At 31.3% G+C, this 22,821-nt stretch overlaps 2 protein-coding genes across 2 annotated transcripts; one reads left to right on the top strand and one right to left on the bottom strand.

Moving 5' to 3' along the window:
* Positions 1-5,277: 5,277 nt before the first annotated feature.
* On the bottom strand, positions 5,278-11,106 carry LOC139508757 (transmembrane protein 53-like). The gene is made up of 2 exons (XM_071296017.1): positions 10,875-11,106; positions 5,278-6,448 (listed from the first exon to the last, which is right to left on the bottom strand). The coding sequence occupies exons 1-2, from the start codon at positions 11,042-11,044 to the stop codon at positions 5,788-5,790; spliced, it is 831 nt and encodes a 276-aa protein (XP_071152118.1). The 5' UTR covers positions 11,045-11,106; the 3' UTR covers positions 5,278-5,787.
* Positions 11,107-11,186: 80 nt separating this feature from the next.
* LOC139508754 (armadillo-like helical domain containing protein 1) lies at positions 11,187-21,887 on the top strand (the record flags this gene model as incomplete). Its single annotated transcript, XM_071296015.1, is given in 11 exon segments — positions 11,187-11,490; positions 11,493-11,523; positions 13,627-13,695; positions 13,976-14,142; positions 16,500-16,696; positions 17,203-17,287; positions 18,248-18,367; positions 19,050-19,122; positions 19,646-19,691; positions 20,165-20,248; positions 21,810-21,887. Coding segments are annotated over 11 exon segments (1,125 nt in total), but the record flags the coding sequence as incomplete, so codon positions are not given.
* Between the last annotated feature and the right edge of the window lie 934 nt (positions 21,888-22,821).

The raw sequence follows: 22,821 nt of genomic DNA, 5'->3' as shown, positions 1-22,821 counted from the left end.
TGCGACAGAAGAAGATCATCACTGAGTCATAGTATTGTGTAATTTGGTACCCACTGTTTTCGACAGGTTCTAATTTTGTGACTCTGCCAGGTTCATTCTTGTATTCTTCATATATAATAAATCAAAAATACTGCAAAACCGTCAGAAGATATAAATATCAATATTTCACTTCAAGGTAAACGATTCTGTCTGTTCCCTAAATAATTATCCTTTCAGAAAGTATTTTTGAATCTTAAAAGTATACATGTGAACTTGAAACTAAGAAAATAAGAGACAAAAGTGTCTACTTTGTAACTAATGGACAGTTTAAAATATGAAATTGAGAAAGGAAATGGTGAATATGTCAAAGCGACAACCACCCGACCATAGAGCAAACAACAGCCGAAGGCAACCAATGGGTCTTCAATGTATGATCTACATTTGTATAACATCTCTTCTCTTGACAACTTCCTAATCTTGGGTAGAATGTCAGCAACTTCCTTTCTCCCATAAAATATTGTATTAAATAAATCAGTCTGTTGGTTTACTCTGGAGTTGTTTCATATTTTGTCATCACAGGGCATTAAATAGTTTATAGTACTTTCAGGGCCAGTTTATTGTATGTTATTGGCTTGCTCATTGTTCAAGGTTGTATGGTGATATATCCCTGTATGTCTTTGATTGATAGCAGTCTCATTGGTCAGGATACATAATCTCCTTTAAAACTAAATTAAAGCCATTAGTTTTTGCATGATATAGAAATTATTGCTTGGCAGGTTCAATATATGACTTTTATATACATGTACTGTAATGTAATTGATATACATTGGATAGCCATATGATAAAAAAAAAGAAGTGGTATGATTGCCTATGAGACAACTCATAAATCCGTTTATCTGACAAAACCTGCACAGTATTGTCAGAAGAGAATTTTTCCTCTATAATGTCACCTGTTCCTTAATATACAAGTGTAATTTACGGTACCCATAAAGACATGCTAGTGTTTCCAGGCATTGGACAAGATTGTATTTTCTAGCAATGTTTATAACAATGATCCTATCTGAAGTTCAGTAAAGGATGGTATGTTCTGCTCTGTCAAAAGGTAATAGTGCTTTTTTGAATATTCATTTCCTGAGGTTTTTTCCAGTAAAATCATATTCAAGTTGCAACATTAGTTTCAGAGAAGATGACAAAAAGGTGATTTTTCCACATGAATAAAGCCTAGCTGATATGATTCAGCCAAGGTATGACATACAATAGCATGAAATGGAGAATCCTAGAACAACCTTTCTTCATTACTGTAAAATTCAAGAGCATTCATTGTAGTTTCAATGTTACCAAATTAATAATAATTTTTTTTTAAAAGAGAACCTCTCAACTATTATTCCTGTCAAAGGCCATTTGTTTTATTCCAAAAACTAGATTTTGCTGATGACTTAGTATTAATGTCCAATATACTCCAAACTAGTCAAGATAAGTCCTGAAGAAAAAGAAAGATGATATTACTTAGACTGCACTCAACTGGACCCCAGAAAGTAAAAGAAAGAGAGGAAGAAAGGGAGACAACTGTAGAGATAGAAGCTAGTTAACATCAACAGACAAATCTACTTCAACCATCAAAAAAGGATGATCTTCTTTGCTGGAAATTGCTGCTCTACACACCAATGGCAATTAGTATCCTACCCAATCTTACAACAACTTGAAATAATCAGAAACAAGAATGTGTCCATAGTACACGGGTGCCCCACTCGCACTATCATTTTCAATGTTCAGTGGACCGTAAAATTGGGGTCAAAACTTTAATTTGGCATTTAAATTAGAAAGATCATATCATGGGGAACATGTGCACTAAGTTTAAAGTTGATTGGACTTCAACTTCATCCAAAAACTACCTTGACCAAAAACTTAAACCTGAAGTGGGACGAACGGACGAACGAACGTACGTACAGACCAGAAAACATAATGCCCCTCTACTATCGTAGGTGGGGCATAAAATGAAATGAATATTTTTCTAAGGTAAATCTATCTCTTTTTTTTATGAAAATAGTCCTGTATGACTATTCACAATTAAAAGCAGTCCTGTATGACTATCCACAATTAAAAGCAGCTAACATGTATCTTCATCAATACAAATTTGTTTTATGAAGGACAACCTGTTACAATAAAAAAGATTTAAATGGACAAACAATAAATTAAACTGCTGAAATCTTAAGATAAAACTTTATTAAATAAATTTGTAAGCAATACATATACGTATATACAAATAACAAATTTCATATAACTCCTTCATGCTACACGGTAAACTTAAATTTTGTCTCAATATGTATTATTTTTGGAATGTTATTATATACATTAACATACTGTTATATTTAATGGTATAATAACATACTGTTATATTTAATGGTATAACGGATATGTACATTATTGTGCATTTTTAATGTATATGTACATTGAAAATAACTACAAATATTTTTTTCTTTTGTATGCGACTGCCCTTGAGACAGATTAATGTACATGATGTATAGAAAGTTATATTTTCTTTAGAAACAAAATATGATACTATGACTTTTATTATAAGGTGTTCAATATGAAACTGGTATCTTTTAAAGATTGAATTAATATAGAGGGAAAAAAGGTTTTGTCATAGAGAGATTTCTTAAAATACTGATATATGAAGAAAATAGGAGTTTCCTATTTCAAAAACAGGAAAAACTCAATTATTTGAAGGACAATCATTAAATGACATAAGTTATTCACTTTTCATATCTGTAAGTGTAAAGTCCAGAAAGGTGTCCTTATATCCTTATATTACTTGTTGCATCTTCTAGCATAAATTAATACATGTATATGGAGATAAAAATACATACACGAGGGTTACTGTACCATACACCATCAGAGGTGGATTCAGAGTGTGTAGGGGGGGGGGGGGGGGGGGGGGGGGGAGGCCTCCCACCCTTTTCTGGGGGAAAATTTGGTTGATTATATAGGGAATCACTGAAGCATGACCGGAGAGCGCCCCCTCTTAGGCAGTCAGTGGGCCCCCACTTATGCAAATTTCTGGATCCACCACTGACCATTTCAATTCTTTCAATTTTCAAAAAAAAATTATTAGGTTTTATATACTTGGAATGGTGAATATAACTATCAAACACATGTTAATAATTATTATTTAAATCTTCAGAAATGTACTGCTATTGAAACATTGACTTCCCTCAGATGGTAATTTGTCAGCTTTTCTGTGTGCTTCAGAAATTTAATATTGCACAGTGCAAGTGTGAAAGGAAAAATTGTGATGGAATAAAAATCTAACAAACCTGGAAGGAATAAAATATTACCTATTCTGCTGGAAAACATTAATATTTAATACACCAAATCATGATAGAACTTGTATACGAGAAAGTTTAATTTACAAATCAGAATGCACAGAAACAAAAAAAAAAATAAAAAAAATAATAAACATCACTCAATCATCTCACTAATTTTTCACATGCCTAACAAATAGCCAATGGAAATGCAGCAGAAATATTTTCCCATGATGCTGGATAAGCTTATCAAATTAACAAGGGTTCTGAAACTATTGTGGAGAGTTACTTTATGTTTGTGGAGAAAGAAAATAAATTGTACATTGCGATAGAAGTGTTGGCAATTTACAAATGTGCCAATGAATCTATCAGCTACAACAATAATAAGGTGCTTCTAACTGGAGTAGAAAGTGGAATATTCAAACTAATGTGACTTTATATAATTATTTTGTATGAATATCAAATTAAAATTTCATATAATTATAAATGCAGATTTAATCTACCAAATTAAAGCTAAAGTGATTCTGAAACAAATTGAAATATAAAGCATAAAATACTTAAGAAATAATTGATGCAAGCTATACTTTATTGGTTGTTTTAACATGGGTAGGCATTATATTCGTGATTATTTTTGCCAGAGCGATAGTGAGGGCTAAAATAACATGAATGTAATGCCTACCCATGTTAAAACAACCAATAAAGTATAGCTTGCATCAATTATTTCGATTCTGATCAGGACAATTAAGGTCATTTTTATGTCCGATGTGTATAAGGGTAAAGCGATTGTATAGGCTCTTCCATGAACTTCCCTTTTTTGTTTGTAAAGAAGCAAACAGCTAACACTGTGATTTTTCAGAGGGAGGAGTTTTGGAACAGCAGGCATGAACGGTTGTCGTATCTAGGTCAAATATGTCAATTTCGGAATGCAACACATTACAGTCATAATAAATGAATTAGTAACAACATGTGCATCATTTAAAGAGCTTGGAAGAGTTTTAAGTTTATGAAATATATTAAATCCATGCTAATTTGATAAAATTCATTATTTTGCTGTAGTCAATATGTACGCATGTGCATAAAAAAATTATTGGATTTAGAGCATAGGTTTATTCATAAAGCGAAAGAAGCACGTCATGTTAGAATAAACAGTAAATGACAAAATGTGTAATTAATATGCACATATATATATAAATAAAGTAAAAATGGCTATCAGCCCTGTAATTAAAACAATAACAAACTAACAGTAAACATAAATACTTTGAAAAAAAATCACGAGTCTCAAAACAATTTATATGAAAATGCAAAAATAAATCAAAGCACTACAAGTAACATAAAAAACTGAAATGCTGTCAACACACTAGAAAATATAATACTATGATTGAAAAATAAAATACTGGATAGACACATAAGAGACAAGGTTAAAACAATTCAAATGATCCCAATTTTGAAAAAAACTCATCCTTTTTGTCCATAGTGAGTTCAAAGTTTGTCCATGGTGAGTCCAAAGTTCTGAAAAACTGTAATATGAACAAAGTTAACATTTGTTTAAAGATTTACATTTTTTGTAGTTCACTTAAAATTACCATTTAGATCTTCTGGTCAAAACAAAATGGAAAGTTTAAGATAACAAAGTAGCTTGAATTGGGAATTATCCATTTTGAAAATTTTGACTCGTCTCAATTCATGGAACCATCTTACTTAGTGAGTAACCTACATGTACACTGGAGCTTACATCTCCTAAATATGTGTACTGTCACTTTTTTATCATCATCAAATCTGAGGGAAGATATATTATCAGTGCTTACTTGTACAATCTGTAGTTTGTTACAATGTATTGGTAAATGGTTCCATAATCAATGCTGTTTCAATATCTTCTTTATAAAATATGATTAGCATAATATACAATGTTGTTTAAATGGTAAGTGTATAAAATATGCTCAATATGAGAAGTATTTCTAATGTAAATATTTTAGCACCTACATTTGTACATAATATATTTTTCTATTATGTTTATTAGATAATACATTGTATAATCAAATGATATGAAACTGCTACATGTATAATAAACAAGATCTGCATAACATTTTTTTAAACTTTTAAATTAAAAAAAAATGTTTTGGATTAAGCTAGAAACCAACTTTTCTTGTATTGGGTATCAGAAACGATTGTTGCAGATTATAAAATAAGCAGAGCAATATGGTTTGCATCTACTCTAGCTTTGAATTATAAACAAGTCTAATATCATGAATATGTATAATGTATAATGTAAAACAACAAATCAATAATACAGAGAAAAAAATCAAATATCATTTTTAAGAGAAAATCCTCAAATAGTAAGCTTCAAATTAAACTATGGGTGGTACATTTATGTAGCAGTTTATTTTTTTTTTAAATGATGAACAATTGCAAATGTGTGTCAGATATAAACTAAATAATAAAATAAAAAATAAATGCATGAATAACTCTTTTGTAGGCAAATCTAGCATGTTAAGAACAGACTAATCTATCATCTATATTTGTCTATAAAACTGTAACAATTGGCAATATAGCTCTCTCTGTATTTCACTAAGTGTTGACAATGATTTGAATCGTCCCAACACTGTGACTCTACTGAAACTTTCAACACTTCTGATCTGTACTTCATAACTTCTTCAGAATCAGTATAAGGTATGACTTTATCAACTTTAGAATAGAGGAAAAGTTGTGGCCATCTAGATTTGTCATCTTTCATCCTTCCGTAGAGAGTATGTGGAGTCCCGGCATAATTCTTTCCGTAGTATGTGGAACATATCATTGTTTTAATAGCAGTAAGGAAGAGGTATACTAATATATAAATGTAAGTTGTATGTAGAAAGAGTCCTGTTTTTCCACTTGCCAAAGCAAAAGCATAGGCAGCTCTTGTAATTCTTCTTTTTCCTGGTGCACTATCTAATACACATCCCCTTATTTGCAAATTGTTGAATCTTTCGTATTCACCGGAACAGAGGATATCAGATATCTGGGAGTAAACAAAGCAGCCATTATTGCTGAACACATGGAAAAACACTGGGCTTTCTTCTAAGTTGTAATCTGGTACAAGATCCAATAATTTGACAGATATATTACGTAGTTCTACAGGGTTGAAATAAGTTATGTCTGTTGGTGCTGTGTACCTGATAGTGATGCATCTGCAAATAAAAAATAGGTTTTATTTTTCAGTTTAAATAAAACCTGAGATTCTAAAGAACCTGTGTTGCTCACCTACATGTACGTATACATTTGTATATATATGTACATATTCAACAAAAGACACTCTCATTGTAAACAAGAATAGAATCCATGATAAAATCTCCATAATGACCATTATGTTAAACTTGAATTGCTGAAGTAATTTTTATGTCTGTTTAGATTTTCACTATCTTCTCTGTAGTTTTTACTTAGAACACAAAAGAGATTTTCACTATCTTCTCTGTAGTTTTTGCTCAGAACACAAAAGAGGGTAAACAAATCCTCATTTAAGGGCAATAACTCCAATGAAGTGTGGCAGTCTACAGTACTATAAAACTCAATCAGCAATACATGATAAAGTAAAACTTTGATGTCAAGTACATGTAATCATAGCATAAGTAGCCATGTAGCAAGGACAAAATACATCAAATATAAACCAAAGATGTTGGAATTTCAAATAAAGCAAAAAATATGTTTGATGTAGATAAAGTTGTCTTGTTAGTACATGTACCTATTACCTATTTCCTGGAAAACGAAGCAGAAGTTATTAAATAATGGCAGGTTCATAAAAGTGTTAAAGGGATATTTTACGATCTTTTCGCAAAACCCTATCTAAGATTTGATGAGTACTCATTTGGGACATCTAATTGCTTCTGACTTCAAATTCCTGTGCTGCTTTTTGAAAAATGTGAATTGTACCTCAATTGACCAATTGGATATTTAGGTCGACATCAGTTACCACTTTAAGATTTGTTAGTCCAAATGGACAGAAACAGACTACACATGAACATAACAAAAAGAAGATTTAACAGATGAAAAGTTGGAAATTATAAGCAGGAAAAGTATGATCATATTACTTTTAAGGTTTTTCTAACAAATTGCAGCATGAAGTGTCAGAATCATACATGTCTGATAGCATCACTTGACTGAGTGGTCACCAAACCATCCTGAATTGAGGTATAATTCACCAATTAATTGTAATTCCTGACCTATCAAATTAGTTATAAAAAACAAGAAATTGTCAATAGAACACGGATGCAACACTCACACTATCATTTTCTATGTTCAGTAGACCATGTTGGTGTCAAAACTTAACTTTACATCTGAATACGACTGCAGAGGTCCAGACCTGAACAGTTCGGGAAAATGGACACAATATTCGCACTTGATACAGGTCTGAATTTGGATTGTAATTAACAGTCAGGGGTGCTACTTAAACAAGTGATTTCATTATCACCTATTTCAGTGATTTTTTATATTCAGTTATCACCTATTTAAGTGATATTGGTGTTTTCTTTGATCTTCAAATGCTAATTTCATTGATTTTCCATATTTTCACAAACTTTTCTATAATTTTCCTACATAAATCAATTATCCCTTTATCTTTTGAATTTGATATCAAAATCACCAGTGCGCTTGGGCAGTAAGTTAGTGTGCTAAAGCTTATAAAAGTACCCTTGGGAATTGTTCTGTAATCAAATATTCATTAACTGCTCTTACTATCAGACAAAGGTCAACAGTATTACATGTAGGTGACCTGATTGGTTTTCTTTAGAATTAGAATGATTTATTTTAAGGTTATGTCCTGATCTACAAATTATTCCAGTTTTTGCATATTCAAATAAAACTGTAAACACTGGCAGGCTTATCAAGCAAATAACAATTTCTGCATGTACATAGTTGTTTTTTCAATGGAATTCTGGTCTTTTTACCAATAAAAAAATCAAGCTTGTGGGAAAAATATCCAAAAAATGTTATAAACACTTATTGAAGTGATTAAATTTTAACTTCTCAAATTACTTGTTTCAGTGATTTTGAAAAGTCTGTGCAAAAATTTTAAATATTTCACAGCTAAAATCCCTCAAAGAAGTGATTTTGAAATCACTTGTTTAAGTACCCACCCCTGACTGATTAAATATTTGACACACAATAAGTTTCTGACACAGAATTACTGTAGTCAAAGAACTTAGAATTAAATTGATTATTTTATATAAAATATTTTGCTTTTGTGCAATACACTATGCTGTTGCAAAGTGCCCCCCTCCTTTTTTGCTTTTGTACAATTACACTATGCTGTTGTGTTTAAATTTCTTAGATTTCTATCTACTTATACTTAATACTTAAGTTATTGTCTGGAAACAAACTGTCTTCAGATGATGCAGATGATGACAGTGTGATACCAGTCGTATACAAATTTATTAACAGAATGATACTGAATTCAAATATAAACTAGAGGCTCTAAAGAGCCTGTGTCGCTCACCTTGGTATATGTGAATATTAAACAAAAGAAACAGATGGATTCATGACAAAACTGTGTTTTGGTGATGGTGATGTGTTTGTACATCTTACTTTACTGAACATTCTTGCTGCTTACAATTATCTCCATCTATAATGAACTTGGCCCAATGGAAATTGTTAAAAATTGACTATAAAGGACATTAACTCCTTAGGGGGTCAATTGACCATTTCAGTCATGTTGACTTATTTGTAAATCTTACTTTGCTGAACATTATTGCTTTTTACAGGTTATCTTTATCTATAATAGTATTCTAGATAATAACCAAACACAGCAAAATTTCCTTAAAATTACCAATTTAGGGGCAGCAACCCAACAACAGGTTGTCCTATTTATCTGAAAATGTAAGGCCAGATAGATCTTGACCTAATAAACAATTTTACCCTGCATCAGATTTGCTCTAAATGCTTTGGTTTTTGAGTTATAAGCCAAAAACTGCATTTTACCCCTCTGTTCTAATTTTAGCTTGGCGGCCATTTTGGTTAAATGGCTGGGTCACCGGACACATTTTTCAAACTAGATACCCCAATGATGATTGTGGACAAGTTTGGATTAATTTGGCCCAGTAGTTTCAGAGGAGAAGATTTTTGTAAAAGATTACTAAGATTTACGGGAAATGGTTCAAAATTGACTATAAAGGGCAATAACTCCTAAAGGGGTCAACTGACCATTTGGTCATGTTGACTTATTTGTCAATCTTAATGTGCTGAACATTTTTGCTATTTACAGTTTATCTCTATCTATAATAATATTCAAGATAATAACCAAAAACAGTAAAATTTCCATAAAATTACCAATTCAGGGGCAGCAACGTACCCCAACAACGGGTTGTCCGATTCATCTGAAAATTTCAGGGCAGATAGATCTTGACCTGATGAACGATTTAACCCCCGTGTCAGATTTGCTCTAAATGCTTTGGTTTTTGAGTTAAAAGCCAAAAAACGCATTTTACCCCTATGTTCTATTTTAGCCCTGGTGGCGATCTTGGTTGGTTGACTGGGTCACGCGACACATTTATTAAACTAGATACCCCAATGAGGATTGTGGAAAGTTTGGTAAAATTTGGCCCAGTAGTTTCAGAGGAAAAGATTTTTGTAAAAGCTATTGATGGACGACGAAGACGGACAACGGACCCTTTGGACCAGGTGAGCTAAAAAGGGGGGTCCATGAACTTGTTTTTATGTTAAATAAGTTTGAATGATAAAAATCAGTTGAAAACTGAATCTTTTCCAAGATAAGTCATAGTTTGACGTTGCGAAAATAACAATTGACGTTAGCAACGTCATAACCTCCCCTGTAACTGTATCTGTATCGTATGCCCTTAAACCTCATTTCATCCCATCAATTAGAGGAGACAGAGATTAAATTACCATTACATGTAATTAAAAAAATGCTCAATTACACATTACATGCAATTACATGGAAAATTGTAATGCATTACACTTAATTACCATTACATTTTTAATAACCCCATCCCTGGACGCTACACGTTTCTTTTTGGTAGCTGACCCAAATGACCCACATGGCAATCTTACAACTTACAGGTTTAAATCCAAAGAGGTGTTACCCGTATAGTCCAAGATTACTCTGACGTCCAGCGCTGTTTTGACAGACAAGCTGGGGCCGTGGGACTCAGAGCTCGTCCCATATCAAAAAGTGGATATTTGCCCACCCAAAATAGATGCGCTGCTTCGTCGCTTCTGATGCCGATTGAGGGCCTTGGAATTATATAAATCGGGCATCAATCTGTTCATTTTTCATTTATCTCTTCATTTATGTATTAAAGTTTCACCTACCTGTCAACCTTTATTTTTCTATATTTTAACAGTTTTCACAGAGACCCATCCATTTTTGCTCTAACGTCCCACGGCCCCAGCTTGTCTGGCAAAACAGCCGTTAGACGTCAGAGTAATCTCGTACTAAGAGGTGTAAAGTCACGGTGTATTCTAGCTACGCCCCTGAATCGAATGATTTCTTTTCATGAAAAGGACACCTAAAAAATTATATTGCTTTCAAAAATTAATCACATTGTTGTCTACTTGAAATCATGTAATCTGTCCCTGACACTGATTTTTTTCCAGAAATCTCACCCTTTTTTTTCATAAAATGTACTGTATTTTGCCAGGTATTTGTCTTTGCAACCTGCCCAACCCAGTAAATACACGACTGTTTCAGGTTCTTTCGATTCATCGTCAAATCTGAGATCATCAAAATCATCAAAAATCATCCACAGGTCCTGCAGCGTCGTCAAGATTTCCATTTCTTGATGTTGGAAAAGTAATATCGTATTCAAAATCGTCCTCCTCCATTTTGATCTTGACGAAAAAGTATTTTTACATTGTTAATTTTCATTGGCTTATGACTTAAAATTGATCCAATGAAAATTGATTTTATATAAACGAGTACTTATGAAAAATGGCGATGTAGCAACATGTAAACAACTTATTTTTGAATGAGTCTATAGTCTAAAATTTGGTGTGTTTGACATCATTTAGTGTTCTTAATGCAAACAATATAGACACATTTTAATAATGGGGTCATCGAAGCAACAGTCGTCGGCCATTTCAAAGGTCACAAATCTTCTACAGGAATGGGATAAAGGAAGTAAAGTTGTCAGAGCAAAGATTTTGATTGACTTTGTTAGACAGAATCAAAATAAAACAGGACCTGAATTGGAACAAGAATTTGCACAGGCTGCTAGTTTATTTTAACAAGACTTACTGCTTGGCTTAGATTGACGTATCCTTTTTTATTAGTGCCCATTCACGAATACTGAATATACAAAAAATTATTGATATATACATGTATGATGCTGTCCGATGTGGTGGTAAATGGATGGTATCAGGTCCGTTTCGCGCCCAATACACTTTCGCACCCTACATGTTCGCACCCAAGGTCCGTTCGCACCCAATTTAAAATCAAGTTCCAGTTGAATAATTAGAAAATCATGATTGTTGTTTTAAATTGCCTTGATGTTAATAATACTGCATGTATTTAGCTTCGTACGAGTAAAACATTGAAAATTTTAAATGATAAACACAAAAGATATTGTTTTTTAACAGATTGGCCCCTTTGATCTGAAACAATTAAATAAAAAATTATAGCAATACACTAACCAAAATTGATTAATATTTAAGATTTATTCCACCCAAAAATCCCGGTCGTCAGAATCTCACTTTATTTAGAAACAATGATTAAAAATATTTTAACAATACACTATACAAAACATGATTAAGATTTATTCAACACAAAAAACAGGTTGTCTCACTTTACTTTGAGACAATGACAACAAATATACTAATAGGAATACACTTGCCAAAACTTGGTTGTAAAGTTATCAAACACAAAACCAATAAAAATTGGGCGCAAAGTGTATGGTGCGAACGTGAATGGGTGCGAACGGGACCCGGATTCTAAATGGGTAGTCCTACAATATATGCCTTTGCATTATTTATTCATTATTTAACGTTTTCATGCTGATATTTTAATTTTTTGGGTTTTTTTCTAATGTGAGGTGGCACATTGATAGTAAAAAAAAAATATCAGAACAGTAAATAGAAATAGTAAATAATGCCCCCGAGGTCATATGTTATAGGACTAGTAAATTGGCACCTGGTCAAATCGGCATCTGATAATATTTGATACAATATAAATAATTATAATATAAATAATTTGTTAATATATATGTATAAACTGAATTTCTAATTTTGTTTATCAAACTTTAGGTGGGATTTATTTATGAATTACATCGATAAAAAATCATCACATGTTAATTAATTAACTTTTGTAGGCACTAGCCCGAAATTATATTCAACTAGCCCTGTCTTGTATCAGGTAGCCCCTCGAGTGGACCAATGGCCCACGAGTGAACGTGCCGAAATTTAGATGCAAAATCCTGCATTCTGAGGCATTCTGAAGCCATTTAAGAAAATGTTTTCAGTCTGAAAAATAACTATTTCATACTTGTTTATACCTTCATAAAAAAAAAAAATTAAGACCAAAGAAATCTGATGGCAGGAATTTGTACATTTTTACTGTTAATGAATTAATATATCTTAAATATTTATTATTGTGTTATAATTTTTAGTCATATATTCAAGTTACATTAAACAAAAAACTAAAAGTTACAAAATGTATCTCAAATCATTTATTAACAAGACATCATTTCCTGCAATAATTTGAATGATTTTTTGTTGCAAATTAATTATATCATTGAAGAGACATTTATATATAATACAAATTATTATATGTCGTTGTTTCTTGGTTTTATAAAAAAAATGTTATCTTTTTCATAATCTTCCTCCTCTGACATGCATGACATGACTCAAAATTTGTAAGCGAATTCTTCAATAACATGTGGCTTAGTTTTTAGATTTTTATGTAATATTTATGAACATTAGATGCTGTGAGATAATTTTGTCAGTCCCTATCATCTGCTTGCCAGACCTACTTTTAAAAAAAATAATACAATGTAAGTAGTTCCCAGATTAAAGATATACAAATGTACCTCAAAACCTTGACCAGGTGTATATAGATACACAATTCAATCATTCAAAAATATTTACTGACAACAGAAAGAATTCAGACTCAACATTCTATATTTTCAGAATATGTTTAAGGAAGTCCAAACTAACAACAGGGACAACCTTGACTATAAGACTATTAATTACAGCTTCTTTAGTGTAAAGTACCAATATTATAAATTTATCCTTATGCCTCTATAGGAGGTTCACGAAAGATTGAAAACTGGTCAAGTTATGAATCATACAAGGCACTGTTAATTGTGTGTTTTGGCATTACGGTACTTACATTTAAGTTGTTATAAATCCTTAATTCAGACAGATACATGATTGGAACCAGTTTAAATGAGCAGCTCCGAGCTATTTCAATATTCTTATCTGCATCAAGTGGGTCAGTATAAATTTATTCATTTGTTAAAAGATGTTTACATGTGCTTTAATTATATAAATTAATCATACTGTAGATTTATTATTATTTGTTGGAAACCATTTTTTCATGGATTCTGTGGATGCAGGTGAACCACATGCACAAATTAAAATGTGTGAAGAAAGTCTTATGTTCTATAGGATTGTATATATACACACTTTTGCGAAACCAGGAAAACAAATATGAGTTAAACTTGAAGCTCAACAGGCCTAGGCTTCTCAAACTATTTTTTATTTATTTACAGACATAAATTTATGGCAGAATTCATAGAAGTTGGTGGTGTTCTAACATTACTAGAAATAATAGGACTGAAGCAAGCAAAAGAAGACGACAAGTTGGAGTCTCTTAAATGTTTACAGTGTGTAGCTAATGCTGGAAGAAAGTATAAGGAACTTATCTGTGAAAGCTATGGTAAAAGAATTTGTTTGAAGAATTAAAATATAAAGATAACATAAAATAATTGCTTAAAAGCTATTATTTGTAAACAAACAAAAAATAGAATAAAATTATTTCTGATTTGTACATAAATAAAGACCTAGACATTTTTCTATCCCTAGTTTTAGATATCACTTTAAGCTTAACCCACTAGAAATAAATGATAATTTTGAGACCTTTTATATTATATGCTATGCAGTATATGGGTTTTGCTCACTGTTGAGGGCGATATGGTAACGCAACATGTATAGTTGCTAACCTTTTAGGTCATTTAGTCTCTGGTGGTGATTTGTCTCATTGGCAATCATACCACATAGTCTTATTTTTATATCTAGAGTTTTAAGCATAAATACTACTACAGTACTACTGTGCTTAACTGTTGTTGTCCATTGTTCTTGTTTAGACGAGTGCCATTTGCTAGTATACAATGTAGATCTATAATTTTTGTCGAGCCTGCAACTTTTGTTGCAGAAAGCTCGACATAGGGATAGTGATCCGGCGGCGGCTACGGCGGCGGCTACGGCGGCATGGTTAGCTAACTTCTTAAAAGCTTTTTATTTTAGAAGGTGGAAGACCTGGATGCTTCATACTTTGTATATAGATGCTTCATGTTACGAAGTTTCCGTCAGTCACATGTCCAATGTCCTTGACCTCATTTTCATGGTTCAGTGACCACTTGAAAAAAAAGTTCAGATTTTTTGTAATGATGAATTCTCTCTTATTATAAGTAATAGGATAACTATATTTGATATGTGCGTACCTTGCAAGGTCCTCATGTCTGTCAGACAGTTTTCACTTGACCTCGACCTCATTTCATGGATCAGTGAACAAGGTTAAGTTTTGGTGGTCAAGTCCATATCTCAGATACTATAAGCAATAGGGCTTGTATATTCGGTGTATGGAAGGACTGTAAGGTGTACATGTCCAACTGGCAGGGTGTCATCTGACCTTGACCTCATTTTCATGGTTCAGTGGTTATAGTTAAATTTTTGTGTTTTGGTCTGTTTTTTTCATACTATATGCAATAGGTCTACTGTATTTGTTGTATGGAATGATTGTAAAGTGTACATGTCTAGCGGGCAGATGTCATGTGACCTTGACCTCATTTTCATGGTTCAGTGGTTATAGTTAAATTTTTGTGTTTTGGTCTGTTTTTTTCATACTATATGCAATAGGTCTACTATATTTGTTGTATGGAATGATTGTAAGGTGTACTTGTCTAGCGGGCAGATGTCATGTGACCTTGACCTCATTTTCATGGTTCAGTGGTCAAAGTTAAGTTTTTAAGTTTTGGTCTATTTATCTAATACTATATGCCATAGGTCAACTATATTTGGTGTATGGAAATATTTTATGATCTTTATGTCAGTAGCGCAGGTTTCTTTTGACCATGACCTCATTTTCACGGTTCATTGCACAGTGTTAATTTTTTGTGTTTTGGTCTATTTTTCTTTAACTATAAGTAATAGGTCAACTATATATGTTGTATAGAAGCATTGTTAGCTGTACATGTCTGCCTGGCATGGTTTATCTGACCTTGACCTCATTTTCATGGTTCATTGGTCTTTGTTTAGTTATCTTGGTTAATGTTAAGTTTATGAGACAGTTGTAATAAAGCTTTATACTTAAGACTATCAACATAATATCAATGATTAGTATAGAAGGCAAGACATTTCAGCGTGTGCGCTCTTGTTTTTAGATTGCACTAAGAAATAATTAACTGTTCTAAGATGAAACAAAGAGAAAATTGTGTCATAATGAGGATTAAATACATTAAATACAAATGTATCATACTATCATACATGTACTACATTTTGTACACCAATAACATTCACACATTTTTCTGAATCTACAACCAATAACAAAAGAAAGGCAAAAAAATAACATGTACATGTATGCATTTAGGTCTGACAGCATAAGTCTAACAAGTGTCTACATCATTTACAAATCAAATTCAAATAAATTTAACCCAACATAGATATAAGAAGATGTGTTATGAGTGCCAATGAGACAACTCTCCATCCAAGTCACAATTTGTAAAAGAAAACCACTATAGTTCTTCAATATGGAGCCTAAAATGGGCTCACACCGAACAGCAAGCTATAAAGGGCCCCAAAATTTAATAGTGTAAAATCTTTCAGAGGGGAAAAACAAGGTTTTCTATTAAATGCTATAGACCCATTGAATATCTGAAATCGAAACTAAATTTATAAATAAAAAAAAACATAAGACACTGACACAATGAAAATAATAAGGAACCAGACTTGAGATTAGAAGAATATGATAAAGTTGGTGAAGAACTAGTTTTGTGACTACATTATATTTGATTGTAGGAATAAGAGCAGTAGCTGAATGTTTAGCTAAAGCCAAGTCTGAGGAAACACAGGATGCTTGTAGAAACCTGCTTCTCATGTTAGCACAAGGCAACTTTAAATTTGAAGTACAAGTTTACAAGGGACTGATAGCACTTCTTCCATGTACTTCTCCCAAAGCACAACAGATGGCAGCACAATCTCTAAGAGTTGTACAGGTAATACAATTAGAATAATTGATGATAAAAATAATTTCATACACAGTAAATAACAACTAAGCATCTCGTTGATTACCAGATTTACCATGGCCATTTGTGAAAAAAATAATTTTAAAGCATTTTCCTAATTATTAAAGGTTGTATGTAGACAGGGCAGCAGATTTTCCCATCTTTCTGCTTTGGTCTAGTTGTATCCTTTGTCATGATACCACAGCTCCTTAACTTCATATATAGAAATGTATTGAGTCAGGTATTTAGAATTCTTAGTCTATGTCATGCAATTTAAATTCAGTAAATCGAAGAGACAGATAATTTGATATATATGTAGGTTCATTTTCTATTCAACATAAATGAACTAATTAATTAATTTATTCATAGTCATGATATTTGTTGCTTTCTTTTCTAAAATAACTCACATTTCAAAGATAAGTATGTCATGTTTGAATTTTGTATGATAATAGCTGAAGATATTCAATTACATACTTTGAAACTTATTTCTGTTTTAGCCTATTGTGAAGTCAGCAAATCCCAGTATAGTTGAGCCATTACTTAATTTATTGAAAACTTTACACCTAGAGGTACAGTATGAAGGTAATCTTTGCAACCTTGATATTTACAAAGTGAAATTTTATCTACCACCTCATGTTGATAATATATATGGGTGGTAGACACAAAGAAGAGCAATTAATACAAACTAAAATTGGACAAGTACTCCAGGTCTTTCAGGGCAAATGAATGCAAAATGATACAAATAATACAAAAAATTGTTTGTAATTATTTTCCTGACACATGTTTGTGATTGAAATATTTATACTTTCTTGCATATTTTTATTTAATCATTTGCTAAGAACCAGGTTATAGGTGAAGTTAGCTATTAGTTTTGGAACTTATTTATTTTCAACTGATTGTAATAAGTTATGAAATATTAATACTACCGGTATATATGATCTAGTTGAATGCCTCAAATGATAAATTGACTATTTTTCATCTTAATTACCTCTCATTTGTTTCCACATATCACACAGTCAATAATACTTTACTTTTCTAAAGGTGCTCCATAGGGGGATCCAGCCCGGGGCCCCCCTTTTGTGGGAAAAATTTGGTTGATTATATAAGGAATCATTGAAGCATGACTGGAGCGGGCCCCCTCTTAGGTCAGTCAGCGGGCCCCCCCATAGGAAAAGTTCTGGATCCGCCACTGTGCTCATTATAACTTTCAACGCAAGGGCATCATATTAGAATATAATATTTTTTATTCTTTTAAATATTCAAAATCAAACTTTACACCGACCATTATTTTTTTATCATTTTGTTTTATTCTATGTATTTAAAACTTTACAATGAGTTAACCAAAAAGGAAATATGTGTTTCAGGTTTTTGGTTTGATTTAGAATATGTTGATTTTTCAGGGAATAAACAGAGTTTGAGGGCATTATTTGGACTAAGTTTTATCAGAAAATTTATTATGTTTTAAGAAAACAGTCACCATCAAATTATTTTAAATGGTTGAAATAAATGATGTCATATTATTTTTCCATTTTCTTTTAACAGCCATTGAATTGATAAAGGAATTGATGGATTATGAAGTTTCTGATTCCCTGTTGAAAGGACTTGTATTACTGCTAAGACCAGCAAAAGAAGACTTAATAAGAAAACCAGAAATCTTAGATGGTTTGTATTTTTATCATGATGCCATGTTTTGAGATTCTTATTTAGCATATTCAAATAATTAATTCCTTTTAAACAAGAAATAGTTGGAGAAAAAGAAAGACCCCATTTTATGCTTTATTGATAATTACAGAAAAGAATTTCCTCTTAATCCAAAGCAATGAGTTTCCAGGTTTCATTTGCTGTGACGTATGACTTCTTAACTTTTTAACAATTAACTATCCAGAGTTATGTCCATGCATAGTCTAAAATTGGTAATATGGATAAATTCCAGATGCAAAATTCCTATGAGCTTTGATCTTATAATTATGAAATGAATATATATAATTTTAACTAATTTCACGTTCAATTAAGCATTTATTCATTTTCTTATCCAAAGTTTTGTTACTTGTACCATTTATATAGAGACTTTTAGTTATGTCCCATATATAACAAAATTTTGTAAAAATTAGAAACAAAACACTTTTCGGATGATTACTTTATATTGTATATTTCACCACATAGAAAATCCTTAAGTCAAGTTATACTTCATGTATTCAAGAGCCTCTATTTTTACATGTTGTATTTTTCATCACATTGACAGAACATAAATTTGTAGCTAATTAACTTATCTGAATTATTTATTCCCAATACAAATGTAACCTCTTCAGATTATCAAAATGTGTCAAAATGAATATAATTTCAGATCCTGATGTTCCCAGAATAAATGCACCACTGCCTGTGTTTGTACAACAAGCCGCTGCAGCTAAAACGATAGGGTAATCATTTTATTCAATAATCTTATTCTTTATTCCTGTCAAGTATTATATAGTAAGATTTTATGGTTGAAATTTATAGAGGATAGCTTTTAAAGTATAAAAACATGTATCATATTATTTCTTATAGTTTATTAATGGATGCATGGTATCATTATCAATAAAAGACCTTTTTCAGAAGGGGAGGCAATTGGGTGACAAAATAGCAGTTTACATGTGTCAAATGAGCAGAATATCCCTTTTCTATGAGATCATGCATTTTATATATTTCTCTAAGAATTAACTCTTAATTTATCTTTATTTTATTTGTTTGAAAATCAAAAATGAATGTACATCTTTAAAACTTTTAAAGTTATATATTTGAAATCATTATTTATTATATTATTGATTAAAACAATATCTAATTTTCAGTTACTATGAGTGCTCTTAAATTGGTTAACTATCTCATTGACAATCAACATATTTTAAAAAAAATATATGCATAAACTACATCCATTTTAACTTACCTATTAAATTTTTATTTCAGAATTCTTGCTAGAGAGTCAAATGAAATTGCAGAAAAGCTAATACAGGTAAATTTATTGAAAGAAAAAAAAACTTGTACATTTCTTTTTGTTCTTAACAAAACATTCCATCTTCAAAGCTTCACAATGAACTTCTATTTTAGCTGAAAATCTGCATGTAAAGATAGAACTTCAAGTCTGGACTTGAAAAATTCCAGTTATTTGGTTTTACATGTATAAAGAAGGCAACAGTGAAGTTCCAAAACTTCAACAGAAAAGGAAACACACTCCATTAGCATGATTCATTAGATCTTTTCAACATCTTATAACAAACCACAATGCACTCTGCGGTTAAACTGGCACTAAATTCACAAGTTCAAAACAATCAGTATCCCTATATAAAGAGTACTTTTGCTGGAAAAACTATTTGTCACATTCTATTCGTAAACTTCAGACAAAGTTGTTTTTTTAAGTTAAGTTGAGAGTAGCACACAACCTTTTATGTGCTATGAGTTAAATGGGATATATTTTATTCATTTTAGTTGAGAGTAACACACAACCTTTTATATACCATGGGTAATATGGACTATGCTGACAGTCAAAGGCAGGCCAGTATTTCACTAGAGGTAATTTGTCTTATAATAGAACTGAACACACAAGGTTAATATTCTGTTACTTAGATGACAGTGAATAAGCATCTAATATATCCTACATAAAACACAAAGTCCAAGCAGAAAAAACCTGAAGTTCTACTGTCTTGCTCATTGCCTTTACATCTGTTAGAGATTTTGTATTATTGTTGCAAACAATATATATATATATATACAATTTTTTTTATGTTTGTGTTTGTCAAAAGGGTGAAACTAAGATAAGGGTGACTTTTTAGTCTTTTATTATTTTTATCTGTAGTGCAAAATGCAAGTATAATTAAATCCTAGCTAAAATTCCATACTTTTCATTAACATGATCCTACTATACATGCGAGAGTAGACAATTTCATATACTTTAAATTAAAATGTTCAACAAAATCGATGCAGTAACTATTTCATTATATTGACAAATTTATAATTGATGTAAACAACATGTTCAGTTGTGTCAGTCATACGCCTTATTGCACAATTGTATAACCTGGATATAGTACGAAGTAATTAATGGTTACTTTCAATCAGGAATATTACTATAGTGTTACAAGTGTGGACACAGATCAGTGTGGATCGAATGTTTGGATGTTTGACAGTGTTTTCTGACAAAAAAAGTTCTTTGGTTCTATGTTGTGCACAGTGACAGCCAACCTGTACAAAACATTTAAATAGCAGTCTTTTATTTAATATTGAGTTTTAATGTTAAAAACTGTCTTAGAGTAGACACTACTTTAAATCAGTGCCAACCGTTCATAGATTTTATTTAGCTAGACATTGCTTTCAATATCAAATCTACATTTTGTACATATTGTCCAAGGTACAATGAGTGCTGATGTACATGTGTATATGATATGAAACACTGCTGTAAATAAATTTTGTACTATAGCGTTATTGAATTATTTAATGGGTTGTTTCATATTAATCCTGTATAATATTCAAGATCTTGGGTCTAGGTTAGCTGTATTGGCTCAAGGCATAGCAGAGGGCAAATACACTGATTGAGACCCATTAGAACTGTACGATTATCAAAGTTTATCAATCTGACCCTGACCTCATTTTTATTGTTCAGTGATCAATATTCAGTTTTCATGGTCTTAATCTTAAATCTTTTTGCCTTTTCTTCAATTTTGATCAATACAGTAGGTGAAACATTTCAGTGTTTCAACTCATGTTTTGCTGTTTTAAAAACTGTCAAAATTGCAAAGTCTTTGTTGGAAACTATATGGGTAACTATGAGAAATCTTCTTTAAATTTGAGCATAAAGGGGAAATTGCAAAGTTTTGAAAAATTGAGTGTTTGAAAATGTCATATTTTTTATATTTTTGTTTGTTTCATAATACTTATGAATAATATACTGTCTTCTAATACAGATGAACACTATTAATAATATGTGATAATAATACATCCCTAAAATGTAAAATGACTTGTTTGGTGACTTGCAGTATTATGCTAATCTTAAGAAAGAAGTACAATAAAATAGCCTGACTTGTTGTTGTGTTGATATTTCAGGGCGTGTTTTAATAAATAAATCTGTGTTTTACTTCAGTATTTCTGCCGAACTTTCCCAATAGTTGACGAGCATGTACATGAAGCCATGGGAGATAACTTGTATGATTTATTTATGGTAAGTATTTATTCAAATTTCTTGTTCTCTACATTATTTGTAAGTAGCTTGGATATGAAAAATTTCACTAAAGTAGGAACATGTTATTGAAAAACAATTCACTATGTTATGCATCAAGGTTTGAGTTGTCTAGAATTAACATTTACTACTTCAAACCTGTTTTAAGTTATTTAATCTAATAAGAGAAATTTCAATAAAGTACTGTATGCAATTGAAAAATAAGTCACTATGCTATGCATCAAGGTTTGAATTATCCAGAAATAAACATTAAGTACTTTTAACCTTGTCTTAGTTAATTAAAAATATCAAGCGAGACACACTTTCCTTTAAACCATGGGTGATAATATCATTGTCATGAACAGCCTTTTTGAACTGAGTGTAAACATTGCTTTGCATAATACTTTATAATGAGTGATACTATTTTTGTTAATCTTCATGTCATTTGGAAGTTGTTTGCATAAATATTTACAATTGACATGAATCACCTATCTTATGTTTGATTTGTTATTTAAGTGATATTTTGAGAATACAGAAAGCCAAAAATGATGAAATTGAGTTTTATCCAAAATAAGCTTTGAGAAAAAATAAAAACAAAATAAGTCAAAGCTACAACTGCAAAGTTAATAAGGTAAAAACACCAAAAACTTAAAAAAAAAATAAAAAAAATAAAAATAAACAGCTTTTAGCTTTTATCATGTGTAAACACACTTTTGTTTTGCAAACTTGTCATGAAAAGAACTTATGTTTGATTTATCAAAATGTTCAGATCATTTTAGAACAACTTGGTTTTATATAGAGACAACATTATTTTCTATATACATGTTTGGTTGTCCAATTGAGGAGTTATTGGACTTTAATTTTGAACAACTGTTACTGTGTTACAGGCTCCATAAAGTCGAGCTTCTTTTCATTTGTGAAAAAATCTGATTAGTTA

This window comes from Mytilus edulis, unplaced genomic scaffold (assembly GCF_963676685.1).
Source record: "Mytilus edulis unplaced genomic scaffold, xbMytEdul2.2 SCAFFOLD_425, whole genome shotgun sequence".
Taxonomy (NCBI): Eukaryota; Metazoa; Mollusca; class Bivalvia; order Mytilida; family Mytilidae; genus Mytilus; species Mytilus edulis.
Note: the sequence above shows the minus strand (reverse complement) of the source record. Positions and strands in the feature narration are given on the sequence as shown.